Here is an 18,500-nt window from a genome sequence, read left to right as displayed (position 1 = left end):
CGTGGATACAAAATAAATTACATCTTTATTTTCACCAGCTTCTAACTGAAATCTAGCCTTTCCTTAGAACATGAATGGAGGCAACCAGACAGCTGGAAACAGGACTGCACGTTCCTCTGACACCAGGGGACACCACAGTGTTTTCATGGTACATGTACACTCAGGGCTACTTTGAGATTGTGGTCATTATTAGCCCTATCGCTCCTTCACTAGATCTCGTCATTTAACGTGTGTAAAGAAGCGCTTGGGTTACATCACAAATTTGTTTCTGTTTTTTTTTTTATTTAAGTGATTTTATTTCAATATATTTGGTTTCCTTTGTAACCTGTGTCTTTTTCTTTATGTGCTGAAATCATTATCTGAGAAGGGGTTCACAGGCAGTACCAGCTGCCAAGGGATCCATAGAACTGCAAAGGCCAAGAGAGCTTGCTGCAGATCCTTTGGTAGCCCAGGCCAGCTGGTGCATCTCTTACCCTTCGAATTGTGACACACTGCCTACCCCCAAACGTCCCTCTTCTTATCCTTCTGCCTTTTTCCTAACATCCTTCCTTTTCCCCATGGAACCCCCAGGCCACCAAGAGCAAAGCCCCCTCCACCCTCTCCTCCACATCTCAGTCTGAAATAAATAGATCTATTAAGTCAACATTCTCAGACTCCAAGTAGAGGAGAAATGGAGGCCTTGGGAAGCATTTTTTAAAATTAATAATTCCATCACTTTCAGAAGAATGAGGGGGTAGGGATAGGGACAACCCACACTCCAGGCATTTCTTACCTGTCATACCAACTAAATGTAATGCTACTCAGAAATGAGGCTGTGAATGATGGATTCTGCAAGACACACACACACACACACAAAATCAAAAAGTAAATCAGCTTGAAACAGGAACTTTGTGGGACTCTAAAATTGGAAACTGACTTTTTCTAGGTATGCTTTGCTAAAAAGTAGACATAAGACTGAAGTAGACTGAATGACATAGGTTTATCTGGAGACCCTAAAGTCACCAGGAAAAATAAGATTTTCTGGCATAGATAGGTGAATGAATTGTCCAGGCTGAAGATTGGCAGGTCAATGTAAAAGTATTTCCATACTCATAAAAGAGTATTTCTGTACGCTAGCCACTTTGGTTTCCTTAAGCCATAAATGGTCCACACGGCTATATTCTGGGCTAGTGGGACCCCCATGAGGCCTAGGCATCTCAAAGTTACATGTGTCAAAATACCATCCAATGAAATAATACATGAGATGGGCATATTTAGAATCTCACAGTTGATGAGGCATCTTTTTCTGAAAATGCTGAAAGGATCAGGATCAGGATCTGCAGTGCATAGCAGATGAAGAACAGGCAGGAATAGGCCAGGTTAGAACTGCTGCCCTATGGGGAGGAAAAACAACAACAAAAAACAAAGAAAATGAGCCTTTTTCCAAATTAAGTCTAAATGGCCCACATAGGTCAATGCTTGTGATTGAAGCCTATCATCAAATCCCCTAAACAAGTTCTATCCCAGAGTTCAACTGACTCTATGCCATTCACTCTTAGAAGTTGATCACCACTACCTTCTCAAGTCACCCTCTCTTTCCTCCTTACCTTTAAGAGTGTCCGGATCAGAGTCTGTAATTGGAAAATGCCACAGAGTATTGAGAGAATCCAGAATAGGGACAGGAACCAAGAATCCTTCTGCATGCACCATCGCCTGCTATGTTGGATCAACAAAACCAGGAGCTGGAGAGAAATTCACAAGTTCTGAAAAATACTGTCACCAAGGATGAGAGGCAAGAAAGAGGCCAGAGAGACAGGGAAAGAATGGTGGGTTAGAGGAGGAGATTGTTAGAACTAATCTGGCCAAGCAGAAAGCACACAAATGCCAAGTTGTAGACTTCCTCCCTGATACAATCCAACCTCTTCTTTTAGGGCATCCGTGCTCTTTCTGGGAATCCCTTCCCCACCCCATCTCCCCATCACACTTGGGTGGGGAGTTAGCCAAGGAGACAGAGGGTCACATTCTGCATTTAATGGAGTTACTTTGGGAGACAGAAAAGTCTTTTCAAGACCCAAGGAAGTTCATTTCAGGTGCTGCAGTAGTCCACCTGGGAGGCAGTTTCTGCTGGACAGGTGCAACTTGTCTATGTGATTTTCTAATAATATCAAACTAAGCAATAAAAAAAAAAGCTTGCCTTGTAACATCTCACTTAAATATAGTAAGTGTTCATTTCCTAGACTCAGTGCTGAGTTTGTAAACTACCATTCTGAAACAAAGCCATGATTAGTAGCATTTGTTCATTTCTGTGCTATAGATATTACTACCGTGGTAGATTTCAAGCCCCAACACACTGTCACTAAACACAGCATTGGGAAGAGATGCACACACAATGGCTGACCATTGCCCTATGGGGATATAGGCCCATAGATACCAGGCATTCTGATTTTTCAAGAAAGTTTAGATAATCCAAATAGTTATGTGGCACCTTCCTCTTTTAAAACGGTAGTAACTAATTCAGTTGTTTTTATTTATTTATTTATTTTTAATTCAGTTGTTTTTAAAACACTGTGCAGGCCTCCCCAAAAACCAAGCCTGCAGGAGAGATAGCAGCTTCTGTTATCGAGTTTATACAAACAACTCTAGACTCAGGGATCCATTGATGAGTCATTAGTCAATTTAAGAATAATATTTACGCATTTAGAAAATTCTTTTACATCAAGAAACTTGGCTTTCATGTGTGTATATGTATATTTACTTATTTATTTTTTACTTTCCAAATACTGTTTACTTCACTGAAGCCTGGAGGCAGGGAAAGGGTGTGTGAATGTTTGGGACACCAAGTCTAGGACTGCATGTTGACAACGGTGACATACAGGGCCATAGAGTGCTGTCCAGCTGCCCAGGGAACAGAGATGGACAAAGGTCTCCATGACAAAGGCCTCACAGATGCTAAGGAGCATCAGTAGGAGTACCGATGGCTGAAAAGTGAGGTATGGGTGGTAGCGTGTTATCATCCAGACCTGGGCAGATGAGATGATGTAATGGACCAGACTGATGTTGGAGTCCATGGTCTTCTGGATGTCCTTCCAGTCAAACTCCATGCCCTGGGCTCCAACTCAGATGGGATGCAGTGGGACATAATGAGCATGGCCATGGCCCAGCCTAGGGCAGTAACATGATCTTGTATTCCCCCTTGCATACATTCCAGGACATGACAAGGTTTAGGCCTAACAGGCCTGCCACATCCACGTTGACCTTCATGACACCCCAAAGAAGTCAGGGATGCCACCTTCCCAGGTGGGGAAAAACAAGGCCAGGAATAGCATCTTGCACAGCTGCATGAAGAGGTAGGTGACCCTGGCCTGCACGCACTTCCAGAAGGCATTGCACTCAGGCCACAGTGCTTGTAGGTGATGAAGTAGAGGAAGTAGGCCAGGGTGAACCATTCCAGAAGTGGCACAGGGTCATGGCACTGACCTCCTGGGCCTGCCAGAGCGTGGATCTCTGCCTTGGCTGGCCTGCCACTCACTCATGTATAATTATTAGGTGGAAAGATAGGAGGGCATAAGATACATATCTTAGGCATCAAAGTTAGTATTTACACTAGGGAGAAGGATCTATAAGTTAGTGCTCAAAAGAATATACAAAACTAAAATTTGATTCAACACCATTACAGCCAAGTTTTGCCTCATCATAGGCCCCTCAAAAAAGGTAGATGAAATTGACTTAATTTTATTCCAAAAGAGTACATTTCAACTAGATAACTATGAATAGGAAGAGGGAAGAGGATAAATAGGGCAGGAGTGGGGGTAGGACTTACCCATGTGCCCAGGTAAAGGCTTGGATTGGTGTATCTAATGGCAGGGACCGTGGCTTGTCCAGAGTCTTCTGTGAGTACAAGGGCCAGCTCTATGGCTGCTAGAATAAGAAGAAACCCAACAAGCACCTGAGAAGGAAAAAGACCACTGTTAAGAGGATATTATGCTTTAGAATAGAATGGTTCCTGATAACAGATGAAGTTCAATGTATGCTAGGATAGGTTTTTGAGGAATGTTGAGTGTGATGGTTTTAAACTGTGTTCACAAATTCTTTGATATTCCTCCCCTCAAAAAGTAGATCTTGGTACCCCTCCCCTTGAGTGCGAGCATTAACTTAGTGATTCAATTCTAAAGAATAGAATATGGTAGAGGGTCATAAAAAACAAGATGCCTGCCCCATTCTCTTTCTCAGATCACTCACTTCAGGAAAAGCTATCAGTGCCATCGTGAGGACACTCCAGTAGCTCTATGGAGAGATCCACTTGGTAAGTAACTGAGACCTCTTGCCAACAGCCATGTGAGTGAGTCATCTTAGAATTAGATGCTCTAGCTCCAGTCAAGCCTTCAGATGACCTTAGTCTCTGCTAGCATATCAGCTGCAAGGCCATGAGAAACCCTGAAGCAGAACCCAGGGAAGCAGCTCCCAAATTTCTGATCCATGGAAAATGTACGAAATGTGGTTTTTTTAATTGCTAAGTTTTGGAGTAATTTGTTATACAACAATAGGTAACTAATAAAAATAGATTGAAAAAGGGAGCCCCCTTACCCCAATTGGGATTTCCAGTTTCCTTGGTCATATTCCCATTTCCTTGGTTATTCCCAGACTCTTCCCCAGACAACGTTTGAAGTTAATGTTGCAAACAATTGTGACTATGTCACCCTAGGAGGACTCCAAGCCAATCAATATTTGTCCTATGAGTTCATAAGACATGCTACACATTGTATTATTCTAAAGCATCACCTCCACCCATCAGGATAAAAAATTACTACTTCCAGTGAGGAGGTCCACCAGAATCTTAGGCCTCAAAATGAGGATCTTTAGGACCATCTCCCTTACCCCCATCTCTTCAACTCCCATCCATCTATCCCTACTCATTCCCATGTCTCATTCATCCAGAATGGTTCAGGCAGAAATACTGGGCTGCTTGTAATGAAAACCAACCAGTGAGGGAGATGAATGCATCTGTAGTAGGACTAGTGTGGTTATTTAGCAAGGCATAAAGTCAAAGACATGTTGATAAAGAGAATGCGTTTCTCAAGCACACAATATACTATATTGTGCTTTCTTACATGACACTGAGGTTTTTTCTGGAAAAAAAATAACAGCTTTTGAAGTGGTAAGATATGTTTGCCTTTAGGTAAATTGGGCATAAAATAGAGCAAGGTGGAGCTAAAGCACCCAGTCAAGGAGGACTTGAGGAGAACAGGTGAAGAGACTACTAACCAGCTCCCTAGGCCAAGGAAAAAGAATAGGCCTTACCACAGGCTTCCATATATTAAGCTCTTACATATTGATTAGAAATATACTGAGCAATCCATATCAAAAAGAACAATTTACATTATAAGGAATTCCTACAAAGCATTTCAAGATGAAAACAAACAGGGCACCTGGGTGGCTCAGTCAGTTAAGCGACTGCCTTCAGCTCAGGTCGTGATCCCAGGGTCCTGGGATCAAGTCCCACGTCGGGCTCCCTGCTCTGCGGGGAGCCTGCTTCTCCCTCTCCCCCTCCCCCTGCTTGTGTTCCCTCTCTCGCTGTGTCTCTCTCTGTCAAATAAAGAAATAAAATCTTTAAAAAATAAAAAAAAGATGAAAACAAACAATCCAGTGCAAAAGGCATAGGATGGAAAATTTAAAGGAAAAAAACCCATGGCTTTTAAACATAGGAACAGATGCTTAACCTGATAATTAGTGCATTTTCAAATTATAATGATATACTATTTTTCACTTAACTGCTTAGCAAATACCAAAAAGTTTGATAAAAAGTTGGTGAGACTGAGGAAAAAACTCTATGGAGAATAATTTTCACCATTTACAAAAGTTTAATATACTCTTCACCATAACTTCGTTTGTAGGAATTTATGCTTGCCGACACAGGTAAAAAATTTGTTTACTGCGGCATTACCTATGATGACAGAAGGTTAAAACCACCTAAATTTGTTACGTAGGGCACATAAGTTATGGTACATCCAAATAACTGCATCACGAGTAGTCATTAGAAAGCAGATTTTTAGGTGCTAAAATGGAGGGATCTTCAAGACTTGGACACTAACGTAGGACTCTAAATTTGTGTAAAGAAAAGGAGGCATTTTTATAAACGTAGATTATCTCTGGAAGTATATACAAGGAACTAGTGTCAGTGGTTGCTAATTCAGATAAGAATGAGTGACTAGAATACCATGTACCTTTTGTACATTTTGAGTTGTAATCCTGATTTATTCAAAAGATTAAAGTTAACTATAGTGGAATACTACTCAGCCATCAAAAAAAAAAATAAAATCTTGCCATTTGCAATGATGTGGATGGAACTGGAGGGTATTATGCTAAGTGAAATAAGTCAATCAGAGAAAGGCAATTATCATATGATCTCACTCATATGTGGAATTTAAGAAACAAAACAGAGGATCATATGGGAAGAGAGGAAAAAAATAAAACCAGAGAGGGAGAAAAACCATAAGAAACTCTTAATCATAGGAAACAAACTGAGGGTTGCTGGAGGGGAGGGAGGTGGAGGGATGGGGTAACTGGATGATAGATCTTAAGGAGGGCGCTTGATGTAATGAGCACTCAGTATTATATAAGATTGATGAATCACTGACCTCTACCTCTGAAACTAATAATACATTATATGTCAATTAATTGAATTTAAATTTTAAAAAAGTATATTTGAAAAAAATGTTAAATACAGTAACATGCCCATTTTAAAAAATAAGCAAGTGATGTGGACAATTCATAAATATGCTCAACCAATTAAACATCAATTGCATTAGTACTTCTAGAAATGCAAAGTGAAACAATAGGATGCCGTTTTTACATATAAAAGAAAAACAGGTTAGACCCAGTGCTGGCAAGGGTGCAGAGACAAACTTTAACACACTTTTAGTGAGAATATAAATTGGCAAAAAGCTTCCTAAATTATAAATATTTTCTAATTTTTCAAAAGCCTAAACTGCTCACATTCTTTGATATAGTCATTCTACTCCTAGGAAGCCATTCTAAGGAAATACTCTGAATTTCAGGCAAATACTTATGCACTGAATGTTAACCAGAGTCTTAGTTTTAGTAGTAAAGTATTTATAAAACCTAAAATAACCCAAAACAGTGGTGGAGAGGTTTGTTGGGAGGAATTAATGCTGCAAAAGTTGTTAAAATAAGTTATGGTATTCTCATGTGATGATTATGTAGCTATTAGAAGGTGGAGGAGGGTCGGTAATGTATCCTCCAGACTGAGAAGGTGCTTTCATATGGAAAAACGATGCAAGCCACTCTATACCATTTACACAGTATTATTCAGTTAATTTACCGACAGGGGTAATCAGGTAGGTGGATGGATGTACAACAAAGGGCACTATGCAGCTATTTTCCACCCCAAATTCCCCCCGCTCATTTTCGCCAGCCACCCAGTCCTTAATCTCCAGCTTTCATAGAGCGAGGGGCATGCTGGTGAGGTCACAGGGTAGTTATCTAAAGTGGTACTACCTCTGCACCCAATGGCTCTCTACTGGTTATCTACAGTAGCCAGAGGGGAGAACAAATGGAGGGCCAAAGATGAGTCAGTGTTGTCTACACTCCTACATTCCATCCCCAACATCTTTATGGCCCACACAATACCTGCACAGCATACTTCACTATGACCCTAGAGCCAGATTGCAGGAGATGACTTGCATTCCTAGGTCACAGCAGCAATACAAACAGCAATGCAAGATCCCCCAGGCCCGCTAAACGGGTCCTTTCCTCAGACCCAACAGCTGAAGCGACTGTGAATTTCAACCCAAGAGGTAGCCCATGACAGGAAGCTATTTCCTGATGCAACAGGAGGGAACATCAGCAATGCTAAGCTCAAGAGACAAATGCTCTGTGGGCAATAGACATGGAAAATCTTATTTCAGCAATAACCTGGTAGATGTTTTGGCCCCATGAGCCAATACCACCCCTGCTTTTCATCATTCCTCATTCTGGAGAGATGGGGTGACAACCACCCTATCTTCTTCTTGCTGAAAATGGGTATAGATCAGAATTTGAAGAATGAAACAGCCTTGCATCCAATTAAAGATATTCCTTAGTAGTGAGTTGAACCCCCACCTTTCATAGAGCCATTATTTTGGAACTTTCATGGGTGGTTGTAGCATCTTATTCTGTATTTCACATCAGGGTCGATTAGGTCAGTTCAATTAAACAGTGAATGGGGTCATTTCAGGAGGCGGTCCTGCAGGTGGGCTTTCAAAGGCAGGTCCATAGTATGCAAGCAATCTGATAGATAAGTAGCCAGATATACAAGGAAACCAGAAGAATTCAGAATCCAGGCTAGTTTTATAGGTAAACAATAAACATTCAAGACAGTCAGAACTAGAATCTAATAGCCATAAAGATATGTTACTGAAACATTTTTTTTCCTCTCTAAAAATCACCCTCAAAGGCAGCCAAGTTAAGACTAAGTTGTTTATAAACCAAGCCCAGTTTTAACTTGGCCTATTTACGTAAGTGCAGCAAGAATAGTGACTGGCCATTTGAGTTCTTTTAAATTTGGTTTGTGGGAACTTTTTTTTTTTTTCCCCAAGATTTTATTTATTCATTTGAGAGAGAGAGAGAGGAAGGAAGGGAAAGGGAAAGAGAATCTGAAGCAGACTCCTCACTGAGTGCAGAGCCCAACAGGGGGCTTGATCCACAACGGCGAGAACATGACCTGAGCCAAAACCAAGAGTCAGACCTTTAAACTGACTGAGCCACCCAGGTGCCCCTGCTAGAACTTTTCATAAGGGATTTCAGATTGTGCCTTAAACAGCCTTTTGAGGCCAAGAGCCAAGCCAAATACTTGCTATTAACTCCCCTGCAATGCTTATAGATTTGGGTTACTTCCTCTCTTCCCCAAAATCTTGTGAACTTGCCAGGAATTGACCTTCCTTACTTATCTGGTAAGGCTCCCAGGAACCCTATATGGAAGGTACCAGGCTGATTTTTTTTTTTTTTTCTCCAACGGTCATTCATTGGCTCCATCAAGTCAACCTTAGTTCCTTCAAGCTGTCTGGTCACATCTGAGTCTATGCAGGTCTCTCTCAAATAGGACACTCCAGTCAAGGCCTTGGTAATACAACCAGTCATTCCAACAGTGTCGTGTTACAAGGAAAACATTCTTATTGAACTTCTACAAATAAGTATAATTGATTTCCCTTCAGACAGATTGTCCTGGTTTCACTTAAGTCAGCCACCAGAGCACCTACTGTAGCATTGGGTTGATTGATCATCGGGGCAAGGACAGATCCTAAGGTCCTGCATGATGCCCCAGGGGTCCTTTAGTCTCCCGGTATCCCACGGTCCTAACACCCAAGCTACCACCCCCTCTCGGCCCTTTTGCTTAAAGTGGCTCTTCAGCTCCACTAATTTAGTTGCAGAATATTCCCTCAGTCGCTGACTAGTGGGAATTTCCTCTCAGTCATCTCCGGTACATTGTATTGTTTTTTGAATGACTACAGTATGGACAATTTGGAAAAAACAAAAACCCCTTTGAAATGGTGGAAACGAAAACTGGTAACTCAGTGAAGTGGATGAATAGTCTTGCATTTTAAAAGCTTATGGAGGGGCGCCTGGGTGGCTCAGTCGTTAAGCGTCTGCCTTCAGCTCAGGTCACAATCCCAGGGTCCTGGGATTGAGCCCCGCATCGGCTCCCTGCTCCGTGGGGAATCTGCTTCTCAGTCTCTCTGTGCCCCTCCCCCCACTTGTGCTCCCTCTCTCATAAATAAAAATCTAAGAAAAAAAAAAAAAGAGATGAGGAAAGCTTGAAAACATTTTGCTATGTTAAATAAGTCAGGTGCTAAAGGCTACATAGTATATAATTCCATTATATGAAATGTTCTGAATAGGCAAACCCATAGACAGAAAGTAGATTAGCAGTTGCTCAGGATTAAGGGAGAAGGATGACAGGGGAGGGAATGGGTTGTTACTGCGTGATAGGTACTGAGTTTCTTTTTGGAGTAATGAAGCTATTCTGGAATTAGAGGTTATGGTCACACATTTTTGTGAGTCTACTAAAAACCACTGAAATGTACACTTTAAACAGGTGTGTTTTATGGTATGTAGACTATGTATCAGTAGAGCTATTTTTTTAAGTGGTATATAGGAGTGTCTGCTATCTTTATCTGCCTCTGGACAGACGTGAGGGTGTGATACCTGGAGCTGCTGCAGCCATCCTGCAATCATGTGTTAGCTTAATAACTGGCTTGACAGGCTGAGCCAATCAGAAAAAAGATGAAAATAATCAGCTATCTGCTGAGGTTGTTGAGCTTCTAAAGTAATAAGTTCTGGGGCTGCACTGCTTCTGGTCTTCTTGTTATGTAAGAGAATCAATTCTTTATTGTCTCACAGGTATGACTTGCAGGTGAGATCTTGCACTGACAGAAATCTATTCTTTGTGGTCAGCCCCAGCTGCGAGTAAGACTGGAAAAAAAGGACCGAAATCAGAGTCTTAATTGAAGTTCAGAGTAAACTCGTCTTCATTCAGCAGGCATGCAGTAAGGGTGGAGAAGTCCCGAAGCTCTTGGGAGAAGCCAGAAGCTCCCACAGTTGTCCAGGACTCAGAGCTCAAAGGCAGTCCTCCCCGCAAGAAGAGGCCAGCTTGGGGGGAGCTGACTTACAGAATGGCAGAGGGGTCTACTCCAGTCACATATATTCATTAACTTAGTCCTTTGCTTATAAATGCAAAAAGAACACTAATAACATAAGAAAGTTGAGAAAAACCAATACCAACAAAGAAGATAGCCAAGATAATTAAACAGAACAACTGATTCTGGGATAAAACAAATTATTAAATGAACAGAAGATACTTTTAAATTATTTTAAAATTAATGTCCTAAGAGAGGTCTGAAAAGACATTGCATCCATTAATAGGTTGATGTTTTAAAAAAGGTATATTCCAAAATTAAGGATAATTCTTAGAAATCAAGCCCATGATTGCAAAAATAAAGGCTCTTTAGGATGACTGAAAGAAAAGAAATTGGGGAATATTGCAGAACATAGGTGAAAATGAAAAAGAAATTTAAAAAAGAGAGAAGTTGAGAAGGAAAATCAATTCAGTGTCCAAAATCCACCTAAAAGAAGTTCTAAAGAGATGGAATTTCAAAATTGGAGGTAAGAAAGTAAACGAAGTAATACATGAAAATTTCTCAGAGATAAGAAAGACACGAGTCTTTAGGTTGAAAGTGTTGAACCCATTGCATGAGAAAAGACCCATCTAAACACTCTCATGAAATTTCAGGACGTCAAGAATAAAGAGGATAAAACCTTCTACAGAAGATAACTCAGTAGCACAGGATGTTGGGGAGCAATATAGCAACATTTTCAGAGTTAAAAAAATGTTTTTGAAGCTAGCATTCCATATCCAGATGAATATTTTCAGAAAGCAAGGACTTTGAGATTTATTTATTGTTGCTCTCTCTGAAAATTTTATATGAGGATCTTCTTCAGATCCAAGAAATGTGGGGGCACTAATTCTCTTATTTTACACAAAGAGGTATCAAGATGTAGAATCTAAAATTGATGGCAGATTATTTTTAGGAATAAGGGTAACCAACAGAAGAACTGAAAACAATCATACAAAATTAAAAGACTGAGAGAAAGAGGAGAAGAAGAAAAGAAAGGTGAGGGTAGGGCCAATGAACTGAATTCCTTGTCTTTCACAGAGGGCAGAAATAGATCTTTTTTAAAGGTGTTAGATCAAGAAATACAGGTACGAACACATTATTTGCAGATACAGAGGTAACCATCAAAATAATTTTAAATGAAGGCTGTGGAGAATGGTACTGGGAGATAGAAGGGTGAGAAAGAGACTTTTACTTTTCATTTTCTGTTTCTTTGTTCAGTTTTTTTTTTTTTTAAGAGTGGCAGGAAACATACCAAAATGTTAATAGGAGTATACAGAGTGATAACAATGATCAATGGATTTAATTGGCTTCCTATTTCTAGAGTTTCCAAACTTTCTACAATAACCATGCATTATTTTTTTTAAGATTTTATTTATTTGTTTTACAGAGAGAGCGAGCGAGCGAGCGAGAGCACGAGCAGGGGGAGCGGCAGGCAGAGGCAGAGGGAGAAGCAAACTCCCTGTGGGGAAGGAAGCCTGATGGTGGGGCCCGATCCCAGGACACTGCGATCATGATCTGAGCCAAAGGCAGACACTTAACCAACTGAGCCACCCAGGTGCTCAACCATGAATTATTTTTATAATCAGAAACATGCACACACTTTTATTAAATAGGATCAGGGAAATATTATGGTTGTCCTTAAATAGTCCTTGTCTTTGATCTCTGATTTATTGGAGGGGCTTCAAGCATGCATGGAATTTACTAAACTTCTTAAGGAAACACAATCTCACTGGTATTAAAAGAGAAAGGAGAGTGGTTTGGCCATATTTAATATCTCTCCATCTCTGCAAGGTCCTCCTTTTCCCAGAGTTTTATGAATGATAGGCACTCTGGTTGAATCTTCTCTCCATTGCAGAGTGTCTATTTCTACCACTTCCCTGGCATATAAGCGTCTAACTTCAGCATCAATATTTTCAGGGAATATGACCCCCAGCAGTCTATTTTATTTTCAAAAAGTCAGTATTATTAGAAAGTCCTTCAATATATTTAGCCAAAGTGGGCTTCCCTGGAATAATCTCCACCCACTTAATCTTGGTCCTGCTCTCTGAAACTTTTCAGAACACGCCCTGTAATCCTCTGTTATATTCTGCAATATTCTGCAATCACTTAAAGATGATTTCCACATTTCGCTGGCTCAACACCAAGTCTATTTTTGTTGCACATCTTCCTTGCTCTGACCTCAGCACTTCCACAACCTCCAGAACCAAATTCCTCTTTCATTTCCCTGGGATTAAGCTCATTCATTCATTTATTTTGTAATTCAATTCATTCAATTACCTACTGTGCATCAGGTCCTTTCAGTAAGAATGTACCTTTAACCAAACAAACTTGTAGAATCTCTCACCTTGGTCAAGCAAACTGACTTAGTTCAGACAAGTATAGACAGTTCAGGAAAGTCAGAGAGAAACAGCCCAAAAGCAGGTAGAAGAGGAAATGGAGAAATAAAATCAAGTTGAGGAATGAGCCAAGAAGTTTCTCATAGAAGAAGTAAAGTTTTATTGTATGAGGAGTTATACTTCAGTCTGTTTTAGAGAAGAGACCAATTATTTTGAAATTTTTAAGAGGTAGCTAATTTGTGCTTGTTACTCTCAGCGTAGAGAACAAAAAAGTAGAGTATAAATTACGAATGGAGCTCCTGAGACTATGAGCAAGGATGAGTGGATTATTAGCTACAGGAAAAAAAAAATAACCAATACATTGATTTTCTTTTTCTCTATAGAGATTTGTATTTATAAAGGTTAGACAAAATGGGTTATATCCATATAATATAATATAATTCAGCCATAAAATGGGAATGAAGTACTGACACATGCTACAATATGGATGTACCTTGAAAATCTTATGCTAAATGAAAGAAGCCAACCATAAAAGACCATATATTATTATAAGATTCCATTTATATGAAATGTCTGAAATAGGGAAACCATAGAGATAGCAAGTAGGTTAGTGGTTGCTTAGGACTAAGGAGGATGGGGAGATAGGAGGTTTCTTTCTGTTCTAAAATTGATTATGGTGATGGTTGTACATATCAATATGCTAAAAAAACAATTGTATTTAAATGGGTGAATTGAGTCTCCAAAGGCAAGGGAAACTAAAGCAAAAATGAACTATTGGACTTTATCAAGATAAAAAGCTTTTGCACAGCAAAGGAAATAGTCAACAAAACCAAAAGACAACCTAAAGAATGGGAGAAGATATTTGCAAATGTCTCATCAGAATAAGAGCTAGTGTCCGAAATCTGTAAAGAACTCAACAAACTCAACACCCAAAGAACAAAGAATCCAGTCAAGAAATGGGCAGAAGACATGAACAGACATTTCTCCAAAGAAGACATCCAAATGGCGAACAGACACATGAAAAAATGCTCAACATCACTCAGCATCAGGGAAATATAGATCAAAACCACAATGAAATTCCACCTCACACCAGTCAGAATGGCTAAAATTAACAAGTCAGGAAATGACAGATGTTGGTGGGGATGCAGAGAAAGGGGAACCCTCTTACACTGTTGGTGGGAATACAAGCTGGTGCAGCCACTCTGGAAAACAGTATGGAGGTTCCTCAAAAAGTCAAAAATAGAGCCACTTATTATACTACTAGGTATTTACCCAAAAAATACAAATGTAGTGATCTGAAGGGGCACCTACACCCCAATGTTTATAGCAGCAATGTCCACAATAGCCAAACTATGGAAAGAGTCCAGATGTCCATCAACAGATGAATGGATAAAGATGTGGTATACACACACACACACACACACACACTGGAATATTATTCAGCCATGAAAAAATGAAATCTTACCATTTGCAATGATGTAGATGGAACTAGAGGAAATTATGCTAAGTGAAATAAGTCAATCAGAGAAAGCCAATTATCATATGATTTCACTCATATGTGGAATTTAAGAAACAAAACAGAGGATCATAGGGGAAGGGAGGGAAAAATAAAATAAGACAAGTAGAGAGAGAGAGAGAAAAAGCATAAGAGACTCCTAACTATAGGAAACAAACTGAGGGTTGCTGGAGGGGGGGTGGGGGGATTAGGTAACTGGGTGATAGGCATAAGGAGGGCATGTAATGTAATGAGCATTGGGTGTTATATATAACTGATGAATCACTGAACTCTAATTCTGAAACTAATAATATACTATATGTTAATTAATTGAATTTAAATTAAATTAAATTAGGGCGCCTGGGTGGCTCAGTTGGTTAAGCGACTGCCTTCAGCTCAGGTCATGATCCTGGAGTCCCAGGATCGAATCCCGCATCGGGCTCCCTGCTCGGCAGGGAGTCTGCTTCTCCCTCTGACCCTCCCCCCTCTCATGCTCTCTCTATCTCATTCTCTCTCTCAAATAAATAAATAAAATCTTTAAAAAAAATAAAATAAAATAAATTAAATTAAATTAAAAAATAAATGGGTGAATTGTATGATATGTGAATTATATCTCAATAAAGCTGTTTTTTTAAAAGTTAAAAGTTCTTTTTTTAAAGATTTTATTTATTTATTTGACAGAGAGAGAGCAAGAACAGGAACACAAGTAGGGTGAGTGGGAGAGGGAGAAGCAGGTTTCCCACTGAGCAGGGAGCCCGATGTAGGGCTTGATCCCAGGACCCTGGGATCATGACCTGAGCCGAAGGCAAATGCTTAATGACTGAGCCACCCAGGGGCCCCTAAAAGTTAAAAGTTCTTATAGTTAATAATTATAAGTAGGATAGGATACTGATTTATTCATTACCCAGCCTTTTCCTGGAAGTCTCTAACTCATTCCCAAGGGTATTAAAGCATATTGTTCAATATTCAGAATCTAACACATTCTTGACTCAACCTCTACTTCTAGAGACATTTAATATTAGCATTTAACAAATTCATACTGAGTGTTAAGCCCTGTGCTTGGCACTTGGATCAACAAAGAAGACAATGACCCTGCACCTACTCTTAGGGACTTCATTCTTTCCTATCCAGAGTCCAACAAAACTCACCACCAGCCCCTGCCTTGGAGTGTCAATGAAAATCACATTTCATTTGGCCAATTTCCTTCCTTCCATTTAGATTGCAGATAACCTAAGGTCATTGGTATGTGTGCTCATAGAACATCAAATCTAATTAGCATTTTTAATTAAACCCTGTTTAAAGATCAGGACGGATAGGGAAAAACAAACCACCACCACCACCAAAAAAAACTAGTGCAAAAAGCAGATGGTGGAGTTTATGAGGTGGCTTTTCAAACTCAATTGAATGTCTTGGTTCCCACAAGACCCTTTCTGCATTAATCAGTGCACGTGGCTGACAGTCTCCTCCCCTAGTTCCTCTTGGGCTCTCTCCTGCAGCTCCTGTCCTTTCCATATTTCCTTACTCAGGCATGTCACTGTGAGCACTCACCCTACCTCACTCTACTGTGAGTGACTGTCCAGACTCATGGAAGACTTTGAGAAAATGGAAGCCTTATTTCAGACCTAAGTTATGGGAGATGAGTGATGGCTGGATTACCTGAATGGTACAGAGAAAATGGTGCATTTTATTTTCACCTCCTTGTAGGTGCCAACCGAATTACAGTCCCCTGATTTATTAAAATAGTTTCAAGACAGGTCATCCAGTATTTGCTTCTCAAATATTAAAAAGACAATAACTATTTGATTGTTTACTCATCATCGGTGTTTAAAGAGTCTGATATCAATAAGATTTTCCTTTTACTTTTTTAAAAAAATTTTTATTGTTATGTTAATCACCATACATTACATCATTAGTTTTTGATGTAGTGTTCCATGATTCATTGTTTGTGCATAACACCCAGTGCTCCATGCAGAACGTGCCCTCTTTAATACCCATCACCAGGCTAACCCATCCTCCCACCCCTATCCTTTTACTTTTTAAGATTTTATTCATTCATTTGAGAGAGAGAGCACGAATCAGGGGTAGAGGCAGAGGGAGAGGGAGAAGCAGACTCCCTGCTGAGCAGGGAGCCCAAGACAGGGCTGGATCCCAGGACCTCAAGATCATGATCTGAGCCGAAGGCAGACACTATCAACTGAGCCCCCCAGGCGCCCAAGAGTCACTATCCTTATGCAAAAATTAAAGTTACCTTAACTAAGAAATATGACAAAAGGCCAGTGAGCACCTGTCTCAGGAAAGCTGATTAAAGATAGGGAAAAGACACTTTAACCACCAAAAAATCTCTCTATCCTGTACCAAGTAATTAGAAAATAGTGGAGTTCCCATACCTGCTTAGCAAGGTAGAGTTTGGTTATAGGAGATCTTTTGATCTTGGATCTATACACATGAAGAAGCTGCCAAGGGGCCAGGAACCAAAGGAAACCCAAGGGAATCCACACCAGAACAGTTTGCTCAAAACAAAGTGGCAGGTCCGCTTCTGGACTATCCAAGAATGAAGAATTCTGGGGGACCAAAACAGAAAGATTGTTGAATATACTCATTTTTTGAAGACAGAAAACAAGCGTGAGCACATCCTCCACTTTCCCAAACAATTTTAACTCTGTTCTCTATCCATATCCAACCTGACCCTTTACCTAGATGCATTTTCCTATTTATCTCCATTGATATAAAGTCAACATTTAATGACAGTGACTTTTCTGGTCAATCCAACCTTTAAAAACCTTTCGTTCACCAGCTATTCTAAGTAAACCTCACCACTGCATTTGCGAAGTTGTGGGAAGAAGAGGAATGGACTGTTCTTCAAATAGTTCCCTAGGATACAGAAACTTGTTCTTATTTTTGTTTCTAGCACTAATTAAACTCCCTGACAGATGTTCAAACATGCAGGCAGCAGGATGCTTTAGTCATACTATGGCATTTCGCCTCCTTTGGGCCAGAGGGCTTACAGTGATTTGAACCTGAGAGGACCTTGGGCCCAGGAGCTGTAAAGGCACTAGTGGATGGAAGGCTCATCCCCAGCAAGTCTGTACTAGTCTTTACATTCTGTAATAGAAGTATCTTGTGAAGGGAGGGTGGGGAGCACCAGTTCTTATTTCTTGAGTCTTGTGAGGGTAGATTTTTCTCTCCTCATAAAATTTTTTTAGTTGTTTTTGTATAGTCGTTCACACAGACTCTTTAAAGCAAACATTGCAGTGCTCTGACCAAGATAATCTGTCAGATATTCTCAGAGAAAATTTCCAAAGGATGGCCTGGTAAGATCCTGGGGCCTATTAAGACCCACCTTCCTATGGTATACATGTCCCAGCCTTGAGGCCCTTGGGGCTCAGGTTCTTTCTGAGATGTGAAGTGTTAACCACCTGCTCTGATATCTCATTCCCACTCTTCTTATCTCTCCATAAAGTTATCTAACTTTACAATTCAGAAAAATTACCTAAGATAGTTAGACTATTTTAACAAGCCTTCCATGTGATTCTGATGCTGTGCTAGGCATTTGCAGACCACACTTTCACAGAATCACTAAATCCTAGGTTCCTTCTCATTTTCGATTCCACTAAGCCATTTGGTACTGTTGCTCACTCTGACCTGAAATTCTCTGCTCTAATGGTTCAGAAATTGTCTCAGTGCTCATGGTGCCCATCCCTTACCTCAGTTTCCACTCCATACCACTCATTGCCAGTCCCTCTAAGAAGATATCACTATAATTTCAACATCAGCAAGATTCAACCTTGGGTCTTCTCTTCTTCCTCCCACCCCACAAACTACACAACAACAACTTTCCCTCCTAACATTGTTGAAATTGGAAGCCTTTTCCCTATTTCTCTTTAGAGAAGACAATTTTACAGCTAGCTAGTCTGAGAAAAGAATCTGGATACAATAAATATACGTTAGAGAATACATACGTTACCTCTTCCACATAGAATATCCTCTGGAGATACTATGACTTATCTTTTCTTAAGCGCC

The 18,500-nt window shown here is 40.2% G+C and overlaps 1 protein-coding gene and 1 pseudogene across 2 annotated transcripts in view; both read right to left on the bottom strand.

The window, feature by feature from the left end:
• The window catches only part of ABCC2 (ATP binding cassette subfamily C member 2), a 60,053-nt gene that overhangs the window by 41,248 nt on the left and 305 nt on the right, over positions 1-18,500 (bottom strand). The window contains exons 2-6 of the mRNA XM_035027134.1: positions 16,868-17,041; positions 3,800-3,925; positions 1,587-1,721; positions 1,266-1,373; positions 773-828 (exon numbers count right to left, since the gene is read on the bottom strand). Of these exons, the coding sequence (XP_034883025.1) occupies positions 773-828; positions 1,266-1,373; positions 1,587-1,721; positions 3,800-3,925; positions 16,868-17,041 (599 nt within the window). The remainder of the gene's footprint in view (positions 1-772; positions 829-1,265; positions 1,374-1,586; positions 1,722-3,799; positions 3,926-16,867; positions 17,042-18,500) is intronic.
• Positions 2,619-4,059, bottom strand: LOC118024900 (annotated as a pseudogene). The gene has a single exon (XR_004683222.1). The product of XR_004683222.1 is annotated as a transmembrane protein 147-like (transcript).

Source organism: Mirounga leonina, unplaced genomic scaffold, assembly GCF_011800145.1.
Source record: "Mirounga leonina isolate KUSES-001 unplaced genomic scaffold, KU_Mleo_1.0 Mir_114, whole genome shotgun sequence".
Classification (NCBI taxonomy): Eukaryota; Metazoa; Chordata; class Mammalia; order Carnivora; family Phocidae; genus Mirounga; species Mirounga leonina.
Note: the sequence above shows the minus strand (reverse complement) of the source record. Positions and strands in the feature narration are given on the sequence as shown.